Consider the following 19551-nt stretch of genomic DNA (forward strand, 5'->3'; position numbering starts at 1 on the left):
GCAAACCCAGTAATGTGCAGATTAGACAGGTTTCTTATCTCCCCATCTTTTGAACAACACTACCCATTTGTTACCCAATTAGCCAAATCTAGACCTACCTCTGATCACATACCACTCCTCTTAGATACATCCGACCCATCTTGGGGAACTAGTCCTTTCAGGTTTGAAGTTATGTGGTTCTTGGAGAATGGATTCTTACAATTACTAGAAGATTGGTGGCTTTCTTTTTGTTTTGCAGGTACCCTAAGCATTGTACTTTGGAAAAAGTTAAAAGCACTTAAAGAAAATCTAAAGGTCTGGAACAAAGAAGTTTTTGGTCACACCAATACAAAGTTGAATGATATTCTCTCTGACATACAAGCACTTGATGGAATTGCGGAGGATAATATCCTTACTGAAGAGGAACAGATTGTGCAACTTCAAAACAAAGCTGAGTTTGAAAAGATATCAAATATGGAGGATATTTCATGGAAGATCAAATCAAATACTCAATGTTTGTAAGAAGGAGATCGAAATACTTCGTTCTTCATCAGCAATGCTTCGACAAGAAGAAGATACAATAGAATCAGACAACTCTACATCGGCAATGAGTTAGTATCTGACAGAGGTAGGCTACAAGATCATATTATGGAGTACTACAAAACTCTTTTTACGGAAGAGGAAATCATAAGACCTGATTTAGAAGGAATTCAATTTGACACTATCACCTCTACGGAGTCGTCTATTCTAGAATCTGACTTCACTGAAGAAGAGGTTCTTCATGCTATCAAAGATTTAGCTAATGACAAAGCTCCGAGTCCAGATGGCTTTCCTATTATATTTTTTCAGAAGTGCTGGCATTTCATCAAAGAAGATATTATGGGTATTGTGAATGAATTTTGCACTACAGGTACTATCAATTCTAAACATAATTCTACTTTCATTTCTCTTGTACCTAAGAAGGATCATATCAAAACTATCAAATATTGTAGACCTATTTTCCTTCTTACTAGTGTCTACAAGATCATTGCAAAAGTTCTAGCAGCAAGGCTGAAACTCGTTATGGATAAACTTATCTCGCCAGTGCAATGTGCATATATTGAAGGTAGGCAAATAATTGAGGGTATTTTAATTGCTAATGAATTGGTAGATTCTAGACTAAGGTCTGAAAATGCGTGTATTGTATGCAAAATAGATCTTGAGAAGGCGTTTGACAGAATCAACTGGAGATATCTCGAATTTGTACTACATAAAATGGGTTTCGGTAGGAAATGATGTAATTGGTTGAGATTCTGTTATTCTACTTCCTCCTTCTCGGTTCTTATCAATGGTTCTTCTTTTGACTATTTCACAAGTACAGGAGGTGTAAGGCAAGGTTGTCCGATTTCTCCTCTTTTATTTAATATTGCAATGGAGGATTTTTCTAGATACATGGATAGAGCAGATAATCAAGGATTATTCAGTGGCTTCTCTGCCACAAGTATCATAGTCAATCACCTTCATTATGCAGACGACACTATTTTCTTTGTTGATAATAAAAAGGAGGAGTTACACAACCTATTTTCTGCACTACATAGTTTTGAGTTCATTGCTGGACTAAAGGTAAATACATCTAAAACTCGACTCATTGTTATTGGAGATGTTCCTCAACTTGCTATTTGGGCAAAAGAATTTGGTTGTTCAACTGATTGTTTACCTTTTATGTATTTGGGTATGCCTCTCGGTGTTAAGTATGGGTCAAAAATAATTTGTGATCCAATTTTAGAGAAGTTTGATGCTAGACTATCTGTTTGGAGGAGAATATCTTTATCTACATGAGGTAAACTTGCTCTTCTAAAATGTATCTTGTCTTCTTTACCTACTTATTATTTTTCGTTATTCAAGGCACCTATTTCAGTTATTAAGATTCTAGAAAAGAAGATGCGCAATTTTCTATGGGAATATAGGGATGGTGCAAAGACCTCACACTTGGTTAACTGGGATCTTATTCAAGCAACCAAAGAAAAGAGTGGCCTTGGTGTTTGTAATCTCATACTAATGAATTTATTTTTGTTGGCTAAATGGTGTTGGAGATTTGGTGTCGAAAAGAAAAAACTTTGGTATAATATAGTAGAAGACAAGTATGGTTCTCTAATCGGATTCCCGAAAATATAAATCAAACTTATGGAGTTTCATGTTGGCGTGGTATTGCTGAAACTGCAAGTTTAGTTAATAAAAACTCAACTCTTTTTGTACATTCTGGCAGTGGCATTTCCTTTTGGAATGATATTTGGTGTGGACAACTTCCTCTTGCGTCTGTTTCACCAACTTTATATAAGTTATCAAGAGGTAGGAATGCTAAGATAGCAGACATGGTTTCTTTGGAAGGGAATTGGAAGTTTGATTTCAAGCGTGTCCTGACAAATCAAGAGGTAGAATAATATGATGCTCTCATTAATATTATTGGTGACATCCCTCCAGTTCAAGATGCATTGCCAGATACGAGAAGGTGGAAGCTTCACACCTCGGGTATATTCACAGTCAAATCGTTGTATGCAGAGATGGTTGCTGAATCTAGTGTTGCTAACTTTCCTTATCAATTCATCTGGAAGCCAGCAATACCTCCAAAGATCAACATTTTAATGTGGTGTCTTTTGCATGGAAAGCTAAATACCATTGATGTACTGCAACATAAAGGTATGAATTTGTATAATTCTTGTATTTTGTGTGGAGTGGGTGTGGAGTCGCAAGACCATTTATTTCTACACTGCAAAATTGCATACAAGATTTGGTCCGGTCTACTACCAAATACAGGATGGGCATGGGTGTTGCCTAGATCGATGAAAATTTTAGTAGATATGTGGCATCATAAACTTTTTTCAAGTACCGGAAATTACATATGGGGCTTAATCCCATCGGCGATTGTTAATAGCATTTGGAGGGAAAGAAATTGCGGACGTTTTGAGGATAAGTACCTATACAAAACTGATGATGACTTGATTCAGGATGCAAAGGCTTCTGTTTTGTCCTGGCAGCAGCAATAGATAACCGTGTCCACTTGAACTTCTCAAGTTCAGTGCTTTCTACGTGGGACTCTATCTTTTTGTAATCTCTTGCTTAATTATTTTTGTTTTTCTTTCTTTCATCTACTACTGGTAGAAAAAGTTGTACATTCTTATTCTCATTCTCTTAATATATCTTATCTTTCGATAAAAAAAAAGCAAATCAGGATAACTAAAATCACATAAAGAATTAAACATTCAAATTTGTTGATTAAATAAATTATTCAGCGAGCCATGAAAGGGGAAACCAAACTACGCTCTCTAAAAGTACTTCTTCACCCCTGTAGAAATCTTTTTGTTCATTCGCAACAAATGTACCTGAGTTAACTGAAACCAGACTCTCCACATAAGCCTCCATCTCTTGTATGTTTTTCATGTATTCATACCCTCTTCTATTTTGAGTTCCCTCATCATCCTCGTTTATTATCTCTACTAGAACCTCGTAATTGTCGTCAGCCATACAGTCACGTACAAGCCTCTCAACACACGCCTTTAAATACCCTCTTCTATTTTGGCGTTTTTCCAGTTCATCCAAATTGATTTTCACAACATCAACCCGTTTATGATCCACATCGTTCACGATTATCTCTAACAGAATTTCACCATCTTTTAAAGATACAGTTCTCTTTCACTCCGTAATCTTTCAACTCCCACATCTCAAATGTAGTATCACGAACACTGCAAAGCAAGCAAAGGCAACCTCTCAACACATAAAAAATCTGTAATCGAAATCATCCATATGTTCAGGTTGTGGAATTTCTTTGAATACCCCGTCTTCCATATCCATAGAAATTAAAAGTCGAGGTTGCCCCTCCACACTTGTACGCAAATTTGCTGACCAGTTAGAAACACCCCACGCTTTTCGCTAATTTCATAAGGATTGTATGAATGATAGTTTTCCCATGAATCTGAACCTAAAGTATATATCTCAACTTGAGAAACATCCATATCTTCATATCCATCCACATCTGGTTGACAGTAAACTGAGACAAACTTGTAATCACAAGTTTTGGAATCATAACCAAACCCAAAAATTCTGTTCAGAAATCCAAACGGAAAATTTATTATTTTATACTCTGCCGTAAATGGATGCACAAATCAAACCATTACAACTACCCAAAATTGTAATACCATCACCTCCACGGTGGTAACAGGGCTTCTCCTCGAATGGGTACATAATCTTACCGTCCTCACTGGATATGATTGATTTCGATTCTATCTTTAACTTACGTCTGAATACTTGATCTTCTGTTGTTGTTTTGGTAACAAGTAGTCTAAGATTTTCATGTTTATCATCATAATTAAGTTTCATACTAACAAATTTATGATCGAGTAATTTATAACATGACTTGCATACGCACCTGCATCTTCCAATAGAATTCAGAGGTAGGCTAATGAGAATTTTTTTGACTAAATTTTCGCTCAGGTTTGATCTTCTTCGCTTTTCTGACTTCTAGTTTTCACCCTGAATCCCACACAAAAAGTTTAGTTGGGTTTTTGTATAAATCTCCCATTGCCAAATTTGGAAGTAATCCGAAGTTGGCATTGTTACCTAAACTATGTCTCATGGCCCGGAATTCGTACCTAAACTCGGAAAATTGTCCATGTGACCAAAAATACGTATCGTGTCTTGAAAACCCAGATGAAAAAAAAGCCAAAAAAAAAAGGAGAATTCCCAAAATTCCTAAAGCTCCGGTTCTAGGGTTCGAAAAACATACTTTTTTGGTTTCACCGTTTTTGATCAACTGATGGGATCAGTTTGGAATCTGATACTTTTTTTCATTGATATTTAACAATATTTTTAATCAAGCTGGTGGCGCATCAAAGCTTTGGTGGACTCAAAGGAAGTGTTACTGAATGGTATTGTTTCGATTTCCGAAACTATTAGAGCTAGTTTATATAAATCAAGGAGTAGCGGTTTCTTTTGAATGCCTAAAACAGTTCAGGTTCTTTATGAACTTGGGTAAAGAAGATATTAATATAGCTGCAATTGATCAACATGGTGCTGTATTCATGGTAATTGATCACGTAGTGAAGATCCCATGTACAGATGGCCTACTGTACAAAGGTTCTAATATCACCGATCGAGCTGTTTCTATGCTATGAAGCTATTTACGAGAAGCTTGAAGCTATTCCGGTGGTGTATGAGTTGGCTGGAGTATTATTCAGCGAATTGTCCATGGAAAAGAACAACGAAGAGAAGACCACAGCTTCAAAGGTTGATAGGTTGGTATTGTTAATTCAGCCCAGTTTCCTTTCATAGGTTGGATGATGTGTCAGATAAAGCATTTTACGAGGCTCTGCTCAGGATAGTCAATCATGAGGATGTGTTGTTAATGTTCTGCAGTTCAATTACGGCGCTGTTTGCAGCGATTTATTCATGGGAAAAGATGAGCTGTGAAGATCCTATGGTACTACGAAGTAATAAACTCAGCGAGATTTATTTTTGTTAGTTGTTGATCATTCAGTTCCAACTCCTAAAGGGGATGAGCTAGGTTTCCAAAAGCGAGTCATCCATATCAAGCTTCTCAACTGTCTCCAAAGATCTCCTTCTTCATTTGGCGACGCTATGGAATGCTACTCCAACCTTAGACAATGGCAAGACGAGGTATTAGAGGTTTTATCTCAGCAATGTGTACTTTGTAGAGCTAAGAATGAGACAATTCATCATTTTATACTTCACTGTTACGATGTTTTTATTTCAACAAAAGGTCTCACACCACATACGCTAAATCAGCCTGGTTCCTACGTTTTTATCTAAAAGAAACCATAAAAAGTTGTTGGTGGTAGAAGTATAAATACTACCTCCGTCCCTAATTAGATGACCAAGTAAAAATTTATTAGTAAATTTAAAAATGATTTATCTCTCAAACTTTGTATCATTGGGAATGATTTTAAAACACCTATCTAATGAATATAAATATAGCTATCAAATTTTACATATTTCTTATAATAATACCAATCTATTGCTCCACTATTTTACGACGTAGGTCATCTAATTAGGGACGGAGGGAGTACTATTTTTCTAACAACATTTCAAGATCAAACAATCCATGTTTAACACTCTGACATTATTTTCTCTTCCAAAAATCAGTAAAAATGAACGCAAAAAAGAGCACAAACTTATAAATCACGAAAGCAAATCAAAGACCTCAGAGTTTGCTGTTCTTTTTTTTTTTGGATCTGCTGTGTTGTTTAACTCTTGGTGCCTCCTCACATGGTTATCAATAAAATAAAATAAACCACATAAAGAATTATACATTGAAATTTTTTGATCACATAATTTATTCCTGGAGCGCCCAAAGGGGAATCTCAGGGAATGAGAGCTGGGGAAGTTCTTCAAATCTGTAGTGATCTTTTTGTTCTTTCCAAACAAATGTACCCGAGTTAACTGAAACTAGGCTCTCCACATAAGCCTCCATCTCTTGGATATTCTTCATGTATTCATACAGGCCTCTACTGTTTTGACATCCCTCATCCTCCTCGTTTATTATCTCGACTGAAATTTCGAGATTGTTGTCCGTCATACAGTCATGTATAAGCCTTTCCACATAAGCCTTTATATAGTCTCTTCTATTTTGGTGTCTTAGCCTCTTCACATAAGCCTTTATATACTCTCTTCTAATTTGGCGTCTTTTTGTTTCAACCAAGTGAATTTTCACAACATCAACTCTTTTACGATACCGATTAGGTCCTCCATCCTTCACCATTATCTGTAATAGGATTTCGCCATCTTTTAAAGATTCAACTCTCCTTATGTATTGACAGGATCCAATACCCATTGTCCCTGTCGGCATAAGTTCTTGCTGGTCAATTGTGAGAACGTTAGACCAACTCTCTCTCACTCCGTAATCTTTCATCTCCCAAATCTCAAATTTACTACCAGGAATACTACAAAGCAAGCAAAGGCAACCTCTCAACACATCAACAAATCTGTAATCATATTAGTCCATATGTTTTGGTGGTGGTATTTCTTTGAATTCCCCGTCTTCCATATCCATAGCAATAACTGAAAGCGCTCGCCACTCCCCACGCAAATTTGCTAGCCAGTGGACAGCCCCATTTAGAAACACCCCATGCTTTACGCTAATTATATAAGGATTGTATAAACGATAGTTTTCCCATGTATCTGAACCTAAAGAATATATCTCAACTTGAGAAACATCCCTATCTGGATGACAGTAAACTGAGACAAACTTGTAATCACGAGTTCTGGAATCATAACCAAACCCGAAAGATCTGTGCTGAAATCCAGACGGCGGTCTTACTACTTTATTCTCTCCGGTACATGGATTCCAGATGTAAAAAATATCACCAGCATGGGATGCACAAATCAAACCATTACAACTACCCGCAATGATAATACCATCGTCACCTCGACGGGGCTTCTCCTCGAATGGGTACTTAATCTTTACAGCATCCTCACTAGATATTAACGATTTCGATTCTACGTTATATCTGAGTTTATAATCTGCTGTTGTTCTTTTCGTTACAAGTAGTCTAAAATTTTCATGTTTATTTGTTGGGTGCAATAATCAAAAACAAAGAAAAATCAAATAAGCAAAAGTTATTGATACTTAGCTTCTTTATAATGGAAGTGATTGTTTTGACGAAACGAACAAGCTCCCCGTATCTCCGCAACAGCAACAAGGCAAAACTTTGGAAAACAGAGTGAGTCACGTGTTCAACACGTTGTCCTTAAGACATTAGCGCCCGGCTACACTCAAGAGTGATGCTATAGCCCTCGCAGGACGGATATCTCCAGGATAAAACACCCTAATACACCTACTACTAGCATATGTAGTAGATGCTCAACTTGAGCTTGGCAACTCCGAAAAAACCGTTAAGGAAAATCTCGAATGCTTAAAAAAAAAACGCTATAAAATATTTTCCCTTAGGGGTCCCTCTAAAATATAGAGCAACCCCTTTCCCATAGATTTTACAAAAGGAGTGAATTTCTTTATATAATGGAATAAAACAATTTAAGAAGAAAAACTCCCCGATGTGGGACTAAAAGGTTTATATAGTTTCTTAAAACTACTAAATATTGGAAACTCCACGATGTGGGACTAAAAAGTTTCATTCACAAAATAAAACAATAAATTATAATTTTTTATTAAAACTTTAAAAAAAAAATTTTTTTATTAATCGTTTTCCAACAATCCCCCACATGAATGAAAACTCATTAAAACATGAAAACACAGATAGATCTTGGTAAATAAACATCCCAACCTCACGATCCAAACAGACTGATCGTGCAAGTGTTGAAATCATACTAGTCATTTCTACGTCCTCTCCCTCACACAAAAGTGTGTTGACCCCAGGGTCATACTATGGATTGCATAAATCATAATAGTATTGAGAGCTTTCATCTTTAATTCTCACATGGTGAGACTACAGGTATCTTTCACCAAAGTGAAAAAGCATGAACTAGTGAACCCTTAGTGACCTTTAGGTCCTAAGTTCCAGTAATACCAAAACCATCAAAATGAAAATCACATAAAAAACGCAGGAAATACCATTTTAGGCAAAGGTGTCCATGAGGTCTTGAACCTTTGCTTAGTGAGATATTACCAGAATTACTTGCTAGAGACAGTGAACTATGTCTTGAACTGCTAGCATTTGATGTAATTCGTGATAACAACCACGGGTGATATCTCCAAGATTGCTGCCAAGCTCGTGCCGTTTTGTCCGTTTTGGCCCTGGACGTATCCTGTTTCTCAGAATGCTCTAGAGAATCAGCCCATGTTCTCACAGGAAGCGACCCACTTCCTCATTCAGATAGGTGAGTTTCCATAAAGAGTGTTACTGCTACACCCCACTTCAATCTTAAATTGAAACTATAGAACTCATTAAGACTTATTAAAAAGTCATCCTCCACATGCAGTCACACTATCACGTCTACACCATAGGGAAGGGACAGAGAATGAAAATCTCTGATAGTGTTTACCTTTACCCACCACAAATTAGTTGTCTCATTCGAAACCTTGATCATGGGATCTCCAGTCAGCAAGGTTGAGTATCCTTCATGGCAAGTTTAATATATGAGCTTAAGCCCCAACCCCTTCGATGCATTTTTAACTATCTCTTTGTACAAACCTTTCGTCAAAGATTGCGCGATATTCTCCTTGGACTTTATCCAATCAATGGAAATAACGCCGATTGAGATTAGTTATTTCTTAGCTTTAACTATTATAGCTTGGCTAACACAATGTATAGATATAGCTGGCACAGGCCTATGCCAAAGAGGAATGTCTTCTAAAAATCATCTTAGGCACTCGGCCCCCTCTCATGCTTTATCTAACGCAATACTCTCAGATTCCATAATGAATTGAGCGATATGTTTGTTTGGAAATCTTCCAACAACAAACCCACATGTTAGAGTGAAACCATATCCACTCGTAGACTTAGACTCCTCTGAGTCAACTATCCAGTTTGCATCATAAAGTCCCAAGGACAACAAGATACCTTTCATAAATCAAAAGAGTATTTTAGGTACCATAATACTCTACTCAGTGCATCTGAATTCTCTTGCTCTGGACTACAATTATATCCACTTAACTTACTCACAATATAGGCAATGTCTGGACTCTTACAGTTCATTAAATTCATCAGACATCCTATAACTTTTGAGTATTCAAGTTAAGATACTCCACTACCCTTATTTTTCTTGAGACTACAAGAATAATCGTACGAAGTACGAGCAGGTTTACAATCAGACTGATTGTATCTCTTAAGCACAACTCAACATAATGAGAACGACTAAGACTTATAAATGTTTGATTATCTTCTAATCCTCATCCCTAATTACATCAAAAGGGCCCAAGTCTTTCAAGTCAATGTTCTCATTCAGTGCATGTTTTTAGTGGAATTGATCACATCTATGTTTGTATCAAGCATATCATCAACATACAAGCATACAATTACACAGACATCCTTAACAAGTTACTTGTAGACATACTTGTCAGATTCATTAATTTAAATCCACTATCCATTATCACATGATTAAATTTTCCATGTCACTGTTTACGTGCTTATTTGAAAACCATACAAGATTTTTCAAATTACAAACTTTGTATTCACAACCTTTCACTACAAAGTCTTCAGGTTGATCTATGTAAATTTCTTTACCTAATTCACGGTTTTAGAAAAAGCTGTCTTAACATCCATCTGATGTATCTCTACGTTCTTTATGGCAGCAATAACAATTAGTATCTCAACGGAAGTAATTTCCGTCACAATTGAATTAGAATCAAGGAAATCTACACCTTCTTTTAGTTTATAGCCTTTAGCTACCAACTTAGCTTAATATTTTTCCACAGTTTCATCTACCTATCGTTTCCTCTTAAAGACTCATTTACATCCCATGGTCTTACAACCTGGAGGTAAACTAGCAAGCTCCCAAGTCTGGTTCCAACGGACTGAGTCCATTTCACTAAATGAAGCTTCTTACCAGAATGGGGTTTCAGTAGATATTAAGGCTTCTTTACAAGTCTGTGGCTCAGACTAAGCTAGGCATGTTATGAAGTCGGTTTCATAAGAAGTCTCAAGTCTAATTATTTTACTTCTCTTAGGCTCAACATCAACTTCATCTTCCTTTAAAATAAGTTCTGACTATTTGAAGATAAATCTAGGGGATCAACAACACATCTCTAATGAGGTACAGGTTTAGAATAAACATGTTCAAAGAACTCAGCATCCCTAGATTCCGTAATAATATTCACACCAATGTCAGAAAAAATCAGAACACACAACCAAAAATCTATTTGTAGAAGTATACTCAATATACCCTATACGAAAACACAATCAACATTTTTGGTTTCAATCTAGTTCTTTTAGGAAGAGGAATTACAATCTTAGTCAAACGCCCCCACACTTTGACACATTCATAAGAAGGTCATCTACCGTTCCATAAACCATATGGAGTTTCATCTGATTCTTAAAAGGGTACTTTATTCAGGATATACTAGTTAAGAGGACTGCCTCCCCCCACAAGGCCGCAGGTAATCCTGAACTAATCAACATGGAAATTATCATCTCCTTAAGGATACGGTTGTTATGTTCAAGGCTTCTAATTGGTTTCCAACTTCAAGTTTATACATCTTAAGGCTTCTAAGGCGTCATCCTTATCCTAAGCAAGTATACAAGATAGTACCTCGTACAATCATCTACGGAAGTTATAACCATCTTTTACCACAGTGGTTTTGGGTTGAACTCATGTCAACTAGGCCTAACTGAATTAATTCTAAAGGCTTAGAATTACTCTGAACATTTGTGCTAAAAGATTTTATAGCATATTTTGATTCTTCACAGATTTCACTTTTGTGTTCAAAATCCAAACTAAATTTGGGTACGAAGCCTATGCTAGCCAGTTAAGCATTGACTTATAAGTTTACGGTTCCAAGTCTACCACGTAAAACAATCAATCACACAAAGATATCACAAGAATCAACTACGTTCACATCATCAGTTTTTCCGTTAAGCTTATATAGACCCAAAGTCCTATAACTCTTGCTTAAAAAATCACTGCCTAGTTACAACAAGTTTTCCAGATTCAATTAAGATCTTAAATATTTTTCCATCTACAACAGAACAAGATACAAGATTTTCGCATATGTTCGGAACATGAAAACTTCATTCAATGTGAGAACATTACAGATATGAGCTTCTGCTCGACCTTTTCCTTTTATGCAACCTCTATTGCATATGAGTTACTCAATAAGAGTTTCTCGACATCCCCTATCCTATGATAGGAGGTGAACAGGTCTCTGTTTCAACAAACATTCTTGGTGACTCCAGAGTCCACCTACTGGTCTCTCACATTGGTTATTAAAATAACTTCCGACATCATGCCACCAAACTCGTTCTAGTTTGTTTCAACTAAATTAGCATTAACTTTCTACTTATTAAGGTTTTTATGTTGTCTACAATTTACTGCCGCGTGGCCAGAAATTTTACAAACATAACACTCACCCTTAACTAAAGTAATTCCGGATTCAGGTTTACGAAATATACCTTTATCATGAAGACCATGCTTAGAGTTGCGTTCGATGTTCTCAACTTTGCCATCTTTGGAAGATTTGTTTCCAACCACATGCGGCTATTAGCCATGTCCCTCGGAGATGACACCTTTATTCACAAATCACAATTCCAAATCAGAAAGTAAAATATGAGTTTTGAAGATAACATCTATATATACAAACTTCGTTTGAATCAGCGTTTCAAAAAACTCATGGTTACCCCACAAAAATTAATTTAGTTAACAACAATTTTCTGCTCGTCAGAATTTTTCAGAAACGTTTTTATGTTTTGTAAAATATCAAAAAAATACTTTTACAACTCCAAAAATTCTGAAATTTTACGCGGGTAACTATCAGGATGTCTAATACGTTGTGTCAAAAGGGTTCATCGAAATTACTTCTAGATTAAAAGATAAAATTGAAACTCTACAGCTGACCAGAAATTCGTTTTTGTTTTTCACTCCACAATTAACATCCATGATTCACAAACCAATCAATCGTTTTCGATTATTACAAATACTAATGTCTTAAGATTGTTGGGTGCAATAATCAAAAACAAAGAAAAATCAAATAAGCAAAAGTTATTGATACTTAGCTTCTTTATAATGGAAGTGATTGTTTTGACGAAACGAACAAGCTCCCCGTATCTCCGCAACAGCAACAAGGCAAAACTTTGGAAAACAGAGTGAGTCACGTGTTCAACACGTTGTCCTTAAGACATTAGCGCCCGGCTACACTCAAGAGTGATGCTATAGCCCTCGCAGGACGGATATCTTCAGGATAAAACACCCTAATACACCTACTACTAGCATATGTAGTAGATGCTCAACTTGAGCTTGGCAACTCCGAAAAAACCGTTAAGGAAAATCGCGAATGCTTAAAAAAAAAACGCTATAAAATATTTTCCCTTAGGGGTCCCTCTAAAATATAGAGCAACCCCTTTCCCATAGATTTTACAAAAGGAGTGAATTTCTTTATATAATGGAATAAAACAATTTAAGAAGAAAAACTCCCCGATGTGGGACTAAAAGGTTTATATAGTTTCTTAAAACTACTAAATATTGGAAACTCCACGATGTGGGACTAAAAAGTTTCATTCACAAAATAAAACAATAAATTATAATTTTTTATTAAAACTTTAAAAAAAAAATTTTTTTATTAATCGTTTTCCAACATTATTATCATAATTAAGTTTTGTACTGTGAAAATTATGATCGAGTAATTTATTCCATAACTTGCATACGCACCTGCATCTTCCGATAGAAGTCACAGCTAATGAGAATTTCGCTGATCAAGTCTTCAGTTAGGTTTTCCATTGATCTTCTTCGCTTTCTCTGACTTCTGGTTTCTAACCTAAATTGCAAACAAGAAGTTTAGTGTAGGGTTTTTTATACAAAGCTCTCATTGACCAAATTTGGGAAGGAATCCAATATCAGGTAATGTTACCTAAAATATTCTCTCGTGGGCCGGAATTTTTGCCTCAATCGAATATTAGGCAATCGCGTTTGGAAGTACACTTCCGGGAGTTGACGTTGCAAAAAAAAAAAGAAATTAAAAAAGATGAACTTTCTAGAGCTCCGGTTTTCACGGTTTTACTAGGGTTCGGGGAAAAAATATGGTTTCATCTGGAAAGCCACTGTACCACCAAAGATCTCCTTCTTCATTTGATCGACGCTATGGAATGCTACGTACCCCGACCTTAGACAAATTGGCAAGACGAGGTAGAGGTTTTATCTCAGCAATGTGTACTTTGTAGAGCTGAGAATGGGAGAGTTTGATGATGTGGATGATTTTGGTTTTGTGGAGTTGTAGAAAATGGATCTGGGTGATCAAGGATTCTACAAACCTTACAGAATTTTATGCCATTTAGAGCATAAGCACATTCTAGCCAGTGGGAGAGAGTGGGTGTTTCAAAAGCTTCAATTCCAAACTTGAGAGATTTTGTAACATTGATGGTAATCTTAACTTCCAGATTTTTCTCAAATCTATCTCTTCCATAAGGATTTTTTGCGTCTTGATAGACTCCAATTGACCTGACAATGTTTCTGATATCAGGAAAGATATGTGTTGGGATTCTCTTGATGAGTAACCAAATCATGACCTTTGAGAAGAGTTCTTCATCAATCAAACTCTCCCAACCCCTCAACCAGCCCCCAACCAAGAATATAATAACAAAAAATTGTCCAAGCTAGAAAAGATGTCATTTACAGACCTTATACTGATGCTGATGTTGCAGCTGAATTTGAAGCAAAAATGAAGAAGGCTAAACAGTTGGAGCTCGAAAAAGCAGTAACAAACATTGCCTCATCTTCTAGCAGTCCTATCACATTTGGAGCCCAACACTTATTTGTTAATGATTCTAACTCTCCACATCCATATGTCATATCTTGTTAAATCAGAAACAGAAGATTAGATATGACTAAGAAGATTTTAGGAGCATACAAGAAAAAACTACCAAAGATGAAAGATGCTGCAAAAGCAAACAATACCAAAATTACTGACAACCCTCAACACCCAGTTGATGCTAATACTTACTTCCCAGCTTCCCCACCAATAAAGGCCTTCCCTTTCAACACCCTCCCTATTCTGGCCCAAATCAAGGCTAGAATGGAAGCTGAAATTGTTATGAAAAAGAAGGAGTCATGGAAAGCTAAGAAAAGGGATCATATATTTGAGGATTTCATTCCCAACCCATTAATGCTCACTCTCCCAGGAAGCAAAAGAAAGAATCCTTCTTGCAATGTTGATGACAAGAACCTCAACTGAAGTGACACTGAAAATCCCAAGAGACTCAAGGACTTGGATGAGGATTTCAATAAGAACAATGGAAATGTCTCTTTGGGTAATAATACCTTGGACACTTCCACATTTGAAAGCATGGTACACTCCTCCTCTCTATTCTTTCTTTTATTATTTTGCTCAAATATGTGTTATACTATCCCCAATCACCTAGATAATTACTATGATAGAATCACTAGAAGACTAACATCCAAGTACCAAAATGTGTCCTATTTTTGGCAATTTTTCACTGCTCTGCCTTGGAATTGCCAAGGGTTAGGCACAAGGGATGCCAAAAAGTACCTAAATGACATGCTCAATAAAATGAACCCTGATATCATATTTGTCTCTAAAACTAAGCAAAAGCAGGAAAATTTAAAGAAAATTATGCATGAGATTAGTGTAAACAACTACTGTTATGTTAATCCAGGAGGGGTAAGTGGCAATGCTGGAGGATTAGCATTGATATGGAAAAGTAATCTCACTATTGATATCATTGAATTATCTCTAAACCATATCGATGTTATAATCAGCCCAGTTAATAGCCCCCTTGGCTTTTCACTGGATATTATGGTATCCCTTATGATACTGCCAGTAAATCAGTTTCTTGGAAAATGTTGGATAAAACAGCAACAACCAACCATCTACCTTGGTTGATTATTGGTGACTTTAATTTTTTCCTTCATGACTCGGAAAAATTTAGTTCTCATCTCATTGACTCATCTGAAGTTGTTTTGTTCAATAATAAAATTCTTGAACTTGATTTGGTGGATCTTGGATTTACTGGCTGTCCTTTTACTTGGTCAAACAAGAGAAAAGGTTTTGCTCTCACTGAACAAACACTTGATAGAGGTTTAGCAACTGAAAGTTGGCTACTGCTCTATCCAAATACTACCATCTCTAATATCTTGGCCATTGGGTCAGATCATCAACCCATCATGCTCAACTCCAATCCCAATTGGAGAAATGGTGGTATTCCTTTCAAGTTCTTTGGACCTTGGTTGGATCAAGAGGACTGCAGGAAAATAATAGCTGATTGTTGGAGCAAATCTCTCTCTTGATCAAGTGCTTATATCATTGCTAGAAGACTAAAATATATCAAACTACAAATAAGAGTATGGAACAAGGAGGTCTATGGCAACATCAAAACAAATAGAGAAGAATGCAAACAACGCCTTCATTGGCTGCATAACAATTATTTTGGACAGAGGTCAAGCTCTAGCTGATGCAAGACAAATTCTCAAGAATTGGCAGGACATTGAAGAAAATTTTTGGAAGACTAAGAGCAGAGATCAAATCATCAAATTGGGAGATCAAAACACCAGTTATTTTCACAGAGCCACAAAAAGTAGAACCAGGAAAAACAAGATTGATACAATTCAAGATGAGAAAGGGGAATGGATAACAGATTATCAAGAAGTAAAAAAATGTTTCACCTATCATTTGTCAGAAATAGCCACTGCTGAAACCACAAACATGAACCCGGAAATCATCAACCTTATACCCACAACCATCACCACAACTGACAACATGCTGAATAAGACTCCTGATCATAATGAGGTTAAATCAATTTTGTTTAGCATGGCAGGTGACAAAGATCCAGGCCCTAATGGCTTCCCCCCAAACTTCTTTCAAGCAAATTGGGAGATTCTGGGAAATGACATTGTAAAAATGGTGCAACACTTCTTCAACTCTAGTCCCATGCTCAAAGTTATGAACTCCACCTTCAGTTCCCTCATTCGTAAAACTGAAAAACCCTCTTCACCAAGTCATTTTAGACCTATAAGCCTCTGTAACACAACCTACAAAATCATATCCAAGCTTTTAGCTCAAAGAATGAAGCCACATCTCAACAAAACTATATCCCCATACCAATCTGACTTTATCCCTAGAAGACAAATCTGTGACAAAGTAACTATTGCTCATGAAATAATACACACCATGAGGTCCAAGAGAGGTAAAAAAAAAGTGAAAAGGGAAGTATGAGAATCAAAATTGACATGACAAAATCTTTTGACATAGTGGATTGGGAATTTGCCATCACCATCATGAAGAAGATGGGTTTCGATGAACAGTGGTGTAATAAAATTCATCAATGCATCTCCACCACCTCATCTGCAGTCTTGATAAATGGCTTCCCAAATGACTTCTTCAAACCTTCTAGAGGACTCAGACAAGGTGATACCTTATCTCCTTACCTCTTTCTTTTCTGCATGGAATCCTTATCTAGAACTTTCATTCATGAAGAATAATTGGGGCTCATCACTAGAATCAAGATATGCAAAAATGCTCCCTCCATCAATCATCTTCTCTTTGCTGATGATTGCATGGTCTTCTTCAAAGACAACAAGATTGAAGCTCAGAATATCATGGATATCCTAAACATCTTTGGGCAAAACTCTGGACAACTCATCAACTTCAATAAATCTAGAGTTTTCTTTAGTAAAAATACCAAACCAGAACTCATACCTGTTATAAGCAACATTATGGGTGTTCAGGTGCTTCAGCTAGATGACAGGTACTTAGGCTCTCCTCTTTCCACTCATAGAAGCAAAGTTAACTCCTTCAATCGTAGGGTTAACAAGTTAAAAATAAGGCTTTCTAGATGGAAAATCTCCTCTTAAACCATGCTGGAAGGGAAGTCCTCGTCAAGTCAGTTACATCAACAGCTAGTATATACCATATGAATTTCCTCAGAATCCCAAAGCAAACCTGCCAAGATCTCAACAAACTTCAAAGAGACTTCTTCTGGGGAAAAAGTTTAGAAAACCCAAAAGGTTACTATCCAAAAGCTTGGATTGCAGTTTGCAAACTTAAAGAACTGGGGATTAGGCTTCATGAATATGGAACTTTTCAACAGTTCTATGATCACCAAAATTGGCTGGAGACAAGAGCAAGACAAAGATTCTCTATGGTATCAACTAATGGATGCTAAGTATTTAATTGGCAGAAATGTGCTCAGTATGGACCTCAAACCAAAAGATGAAGACTCCTGAATATGGAAGGATATTTTAGAAGTCATTGGAAACATTCAACAACATTGTGCCTGAAGAATTGGCAATGAGAGAAAGATCAAATTTTGGGATGATAACTGGATCCGAAGTATCACAAATAGTCTTATAAAACCTATAAACTGCCCAAATTTCATTGAAACAGTTTCAAATATTCTTCTACCAAGTGGTCACTGGGATAGCACCCTGATCCAAAATTATTTCAATCCTAATATTGCACAAGACATACTAGCTCTTGCTACTCACCCTGGGAAAGAAGACAAGATTCAGTGGAATCTAAATGACACAGGAAAGTTCTCTGCGACTAGCCTATACAAGGCCAAGATAGATAATCTCTACAGAAATAATACTACAACTAGAAATGGTGGTGGGGGGGGGGGGGGGATATGGACTATGGATATTGCTCAAGTTATCAAAATATTTGTTTGAAAATGTGCTCATGAAATTCATATTTGTTTGGAAATGTACTCATGAAATTCTCCCCACTAATACTAAAACCGCTAGCATTCTGTACTACATTGATCACATATGCCAAATATGCAACAGACAGTTGCATCCATAATTTTAATACTTTTCCGGAGTTACGACTCTTGGCTTGGAGAACTCTCTATAAAATCTATCAACATCATGCCTACTTTGGGTTTGATGCACTTTGATTGCTCAAGGATCCTTGTCTTAAAGCGTTTTGCATTCCACTAGGCGCAACAGATTTGGCTTGTGTTCGGTCTCTCAACCTTCGGATGTGCATATAGTAAATTAATCACACACGTCAGCTTGCAATTTCGGCTATCTGTCGATCAGACAGTCAAAGAAGATAAAGAATCACAAGCTTTTTCTTGTTTTGAATTTCCAATCAAAATCATGAATGTCATGGAGCTCCTGTATGATATTTCATAAATTTGGAACTTGTATTGTCCATCTCTCAGGGTCACTGTCAGAGTTTGAAATACAGATTTTGTTTTACCAAATTTGAATATAATCCTGTGAAATTCTTGCAGTCACTGTAGTTTGTAAATATTGTTGTTATGGGATAAACTAGGATTGAAGTCCAGCAGCCACAAATTAAGTCAAAGAAATATCTAAGTGATGCATGTAGAAATATGCAATATGTGACATCACTTTTTAGCTATGCAAATCAGCATAAGTAAAATCATATAAAAAATTAAACGTTCAAATTTATTGATCACATTATTTATTCCCGGAGTGCTAAAAGGGGAATAATTAAGAGATCTGAAAGTTCTTCAACCCTGTAGCTTTTTGTTCTTTCCAAACAAATGTACCCGAGTTAACTGAAACTAGACTCTCCGTGTAAGCCTCCATCTGAAAGATATTCTTCATGTATTCATACCCTCTTCTATTTTGGCTTCTTTTCGTCTCATCCAAGTGAATTTTCACAACATTAACACTTTCACAATACCAACCATGTCGTCCATCCTTCACTATCATCTCCAACAGGATTTCTCCATCTTTTAAAGATACAACTCTCCTTATGTATTTACATAATCGAATACCCATTGTCGTAGTAAGTTGTTGCTGGTCAATTTTGAACACTTTAGACCAACTCTCCCTCACTCCGTAATCTTTCATCTCCCATATCTCAAATTTCGTATCGGAAACACTACAAAGCAAGCAAAGGTAACCTCTCAACACATCAACAAATCTGTAACTGAAATCCTTTATCTCTTCAGGTTGCGATATTTCTTTAAATACCCCGTCTTCCAT

General features: G+C 36.4%; 2 protein-coding genes across 2 annotated transcripts; both read right to left on the reverse strand.

Moving 5' to 3' along the window:
- Nucleotides 1–6964: 6964 nt before the first annotated feature.
- LOC113311177 (F-box/kelch-repeat protein At3g06240-like) lies at nucleotides 6965–14424 on the reverse strand. Its single transcript, XM_026560027.1, has 2 exons — nucleotides 14339–14424; nucleotides 6965–7520 (listed from the first exon to the last, which is right to left on the reverse strand). The coding sequence occupies exons 1-2, from the start codon at nucleotides 14422–14424 to the stop codon at nucleotides 6965–6967; spliced, it is 642 nt and encodes a 213-aa protein (XP_026415812.1).
- Nucleotides 14425–19050: 4626 nt separating this feature from the next.
- LOC113311178 (F-box protein At3g07870-like) lies at nucleotides 19051–19551 on the reverse strand. The gene has a single exon (XM_026560028.1). It carries the CDS (start codon nucleotides 19549–19551, stop codon nucleotides 19051–19053), a length of 501 nt encoding a protein of 166 aa, XP_026415813.1.

This window comes from Papaver somniferum, chromosome 9 (assembly GCF_003573695.1).
Source record: "Papaver somniferum cultivar HN1 chromosome 9, ASM357369v1, whole genome shotgun sequence".
In the NCBI taxonomy this organism is placed as follows: domain Eukaryota; kingdom Viridiplantae; phylum Streptophyta; class Magnoliopsida; order Ranunculales; family Papaveraceae; genus Papaver; species Papaver somniferum.

What these genes read in the sequence shown, in the direction of transcription:
- LOC113311178 (XM_026560028.1), bottom strand. Translation starts at nt 19,551, where the DNA reads ATGGAAGACGGGGTATTTAAAGAAATATCGCAACCTGAAGAGATAAAG.
- LOC113311177 (XM_026560027.1), bottom strand. Translation starts at nt 14,424, where the DNA reads ATGACATATGGATGTGGAGAGTTAGAATCATTAACAAATAAGTGTTGG. An exon ending in CTGCTAGAAGATGAGGCAAT is followed by an intron (nt 7,521 to 14,338) that starts GTTTGTTACTGC and finishes TGAAAATTTTAG; the next exon opens with ACTACTTGTAACGAAAAGAA.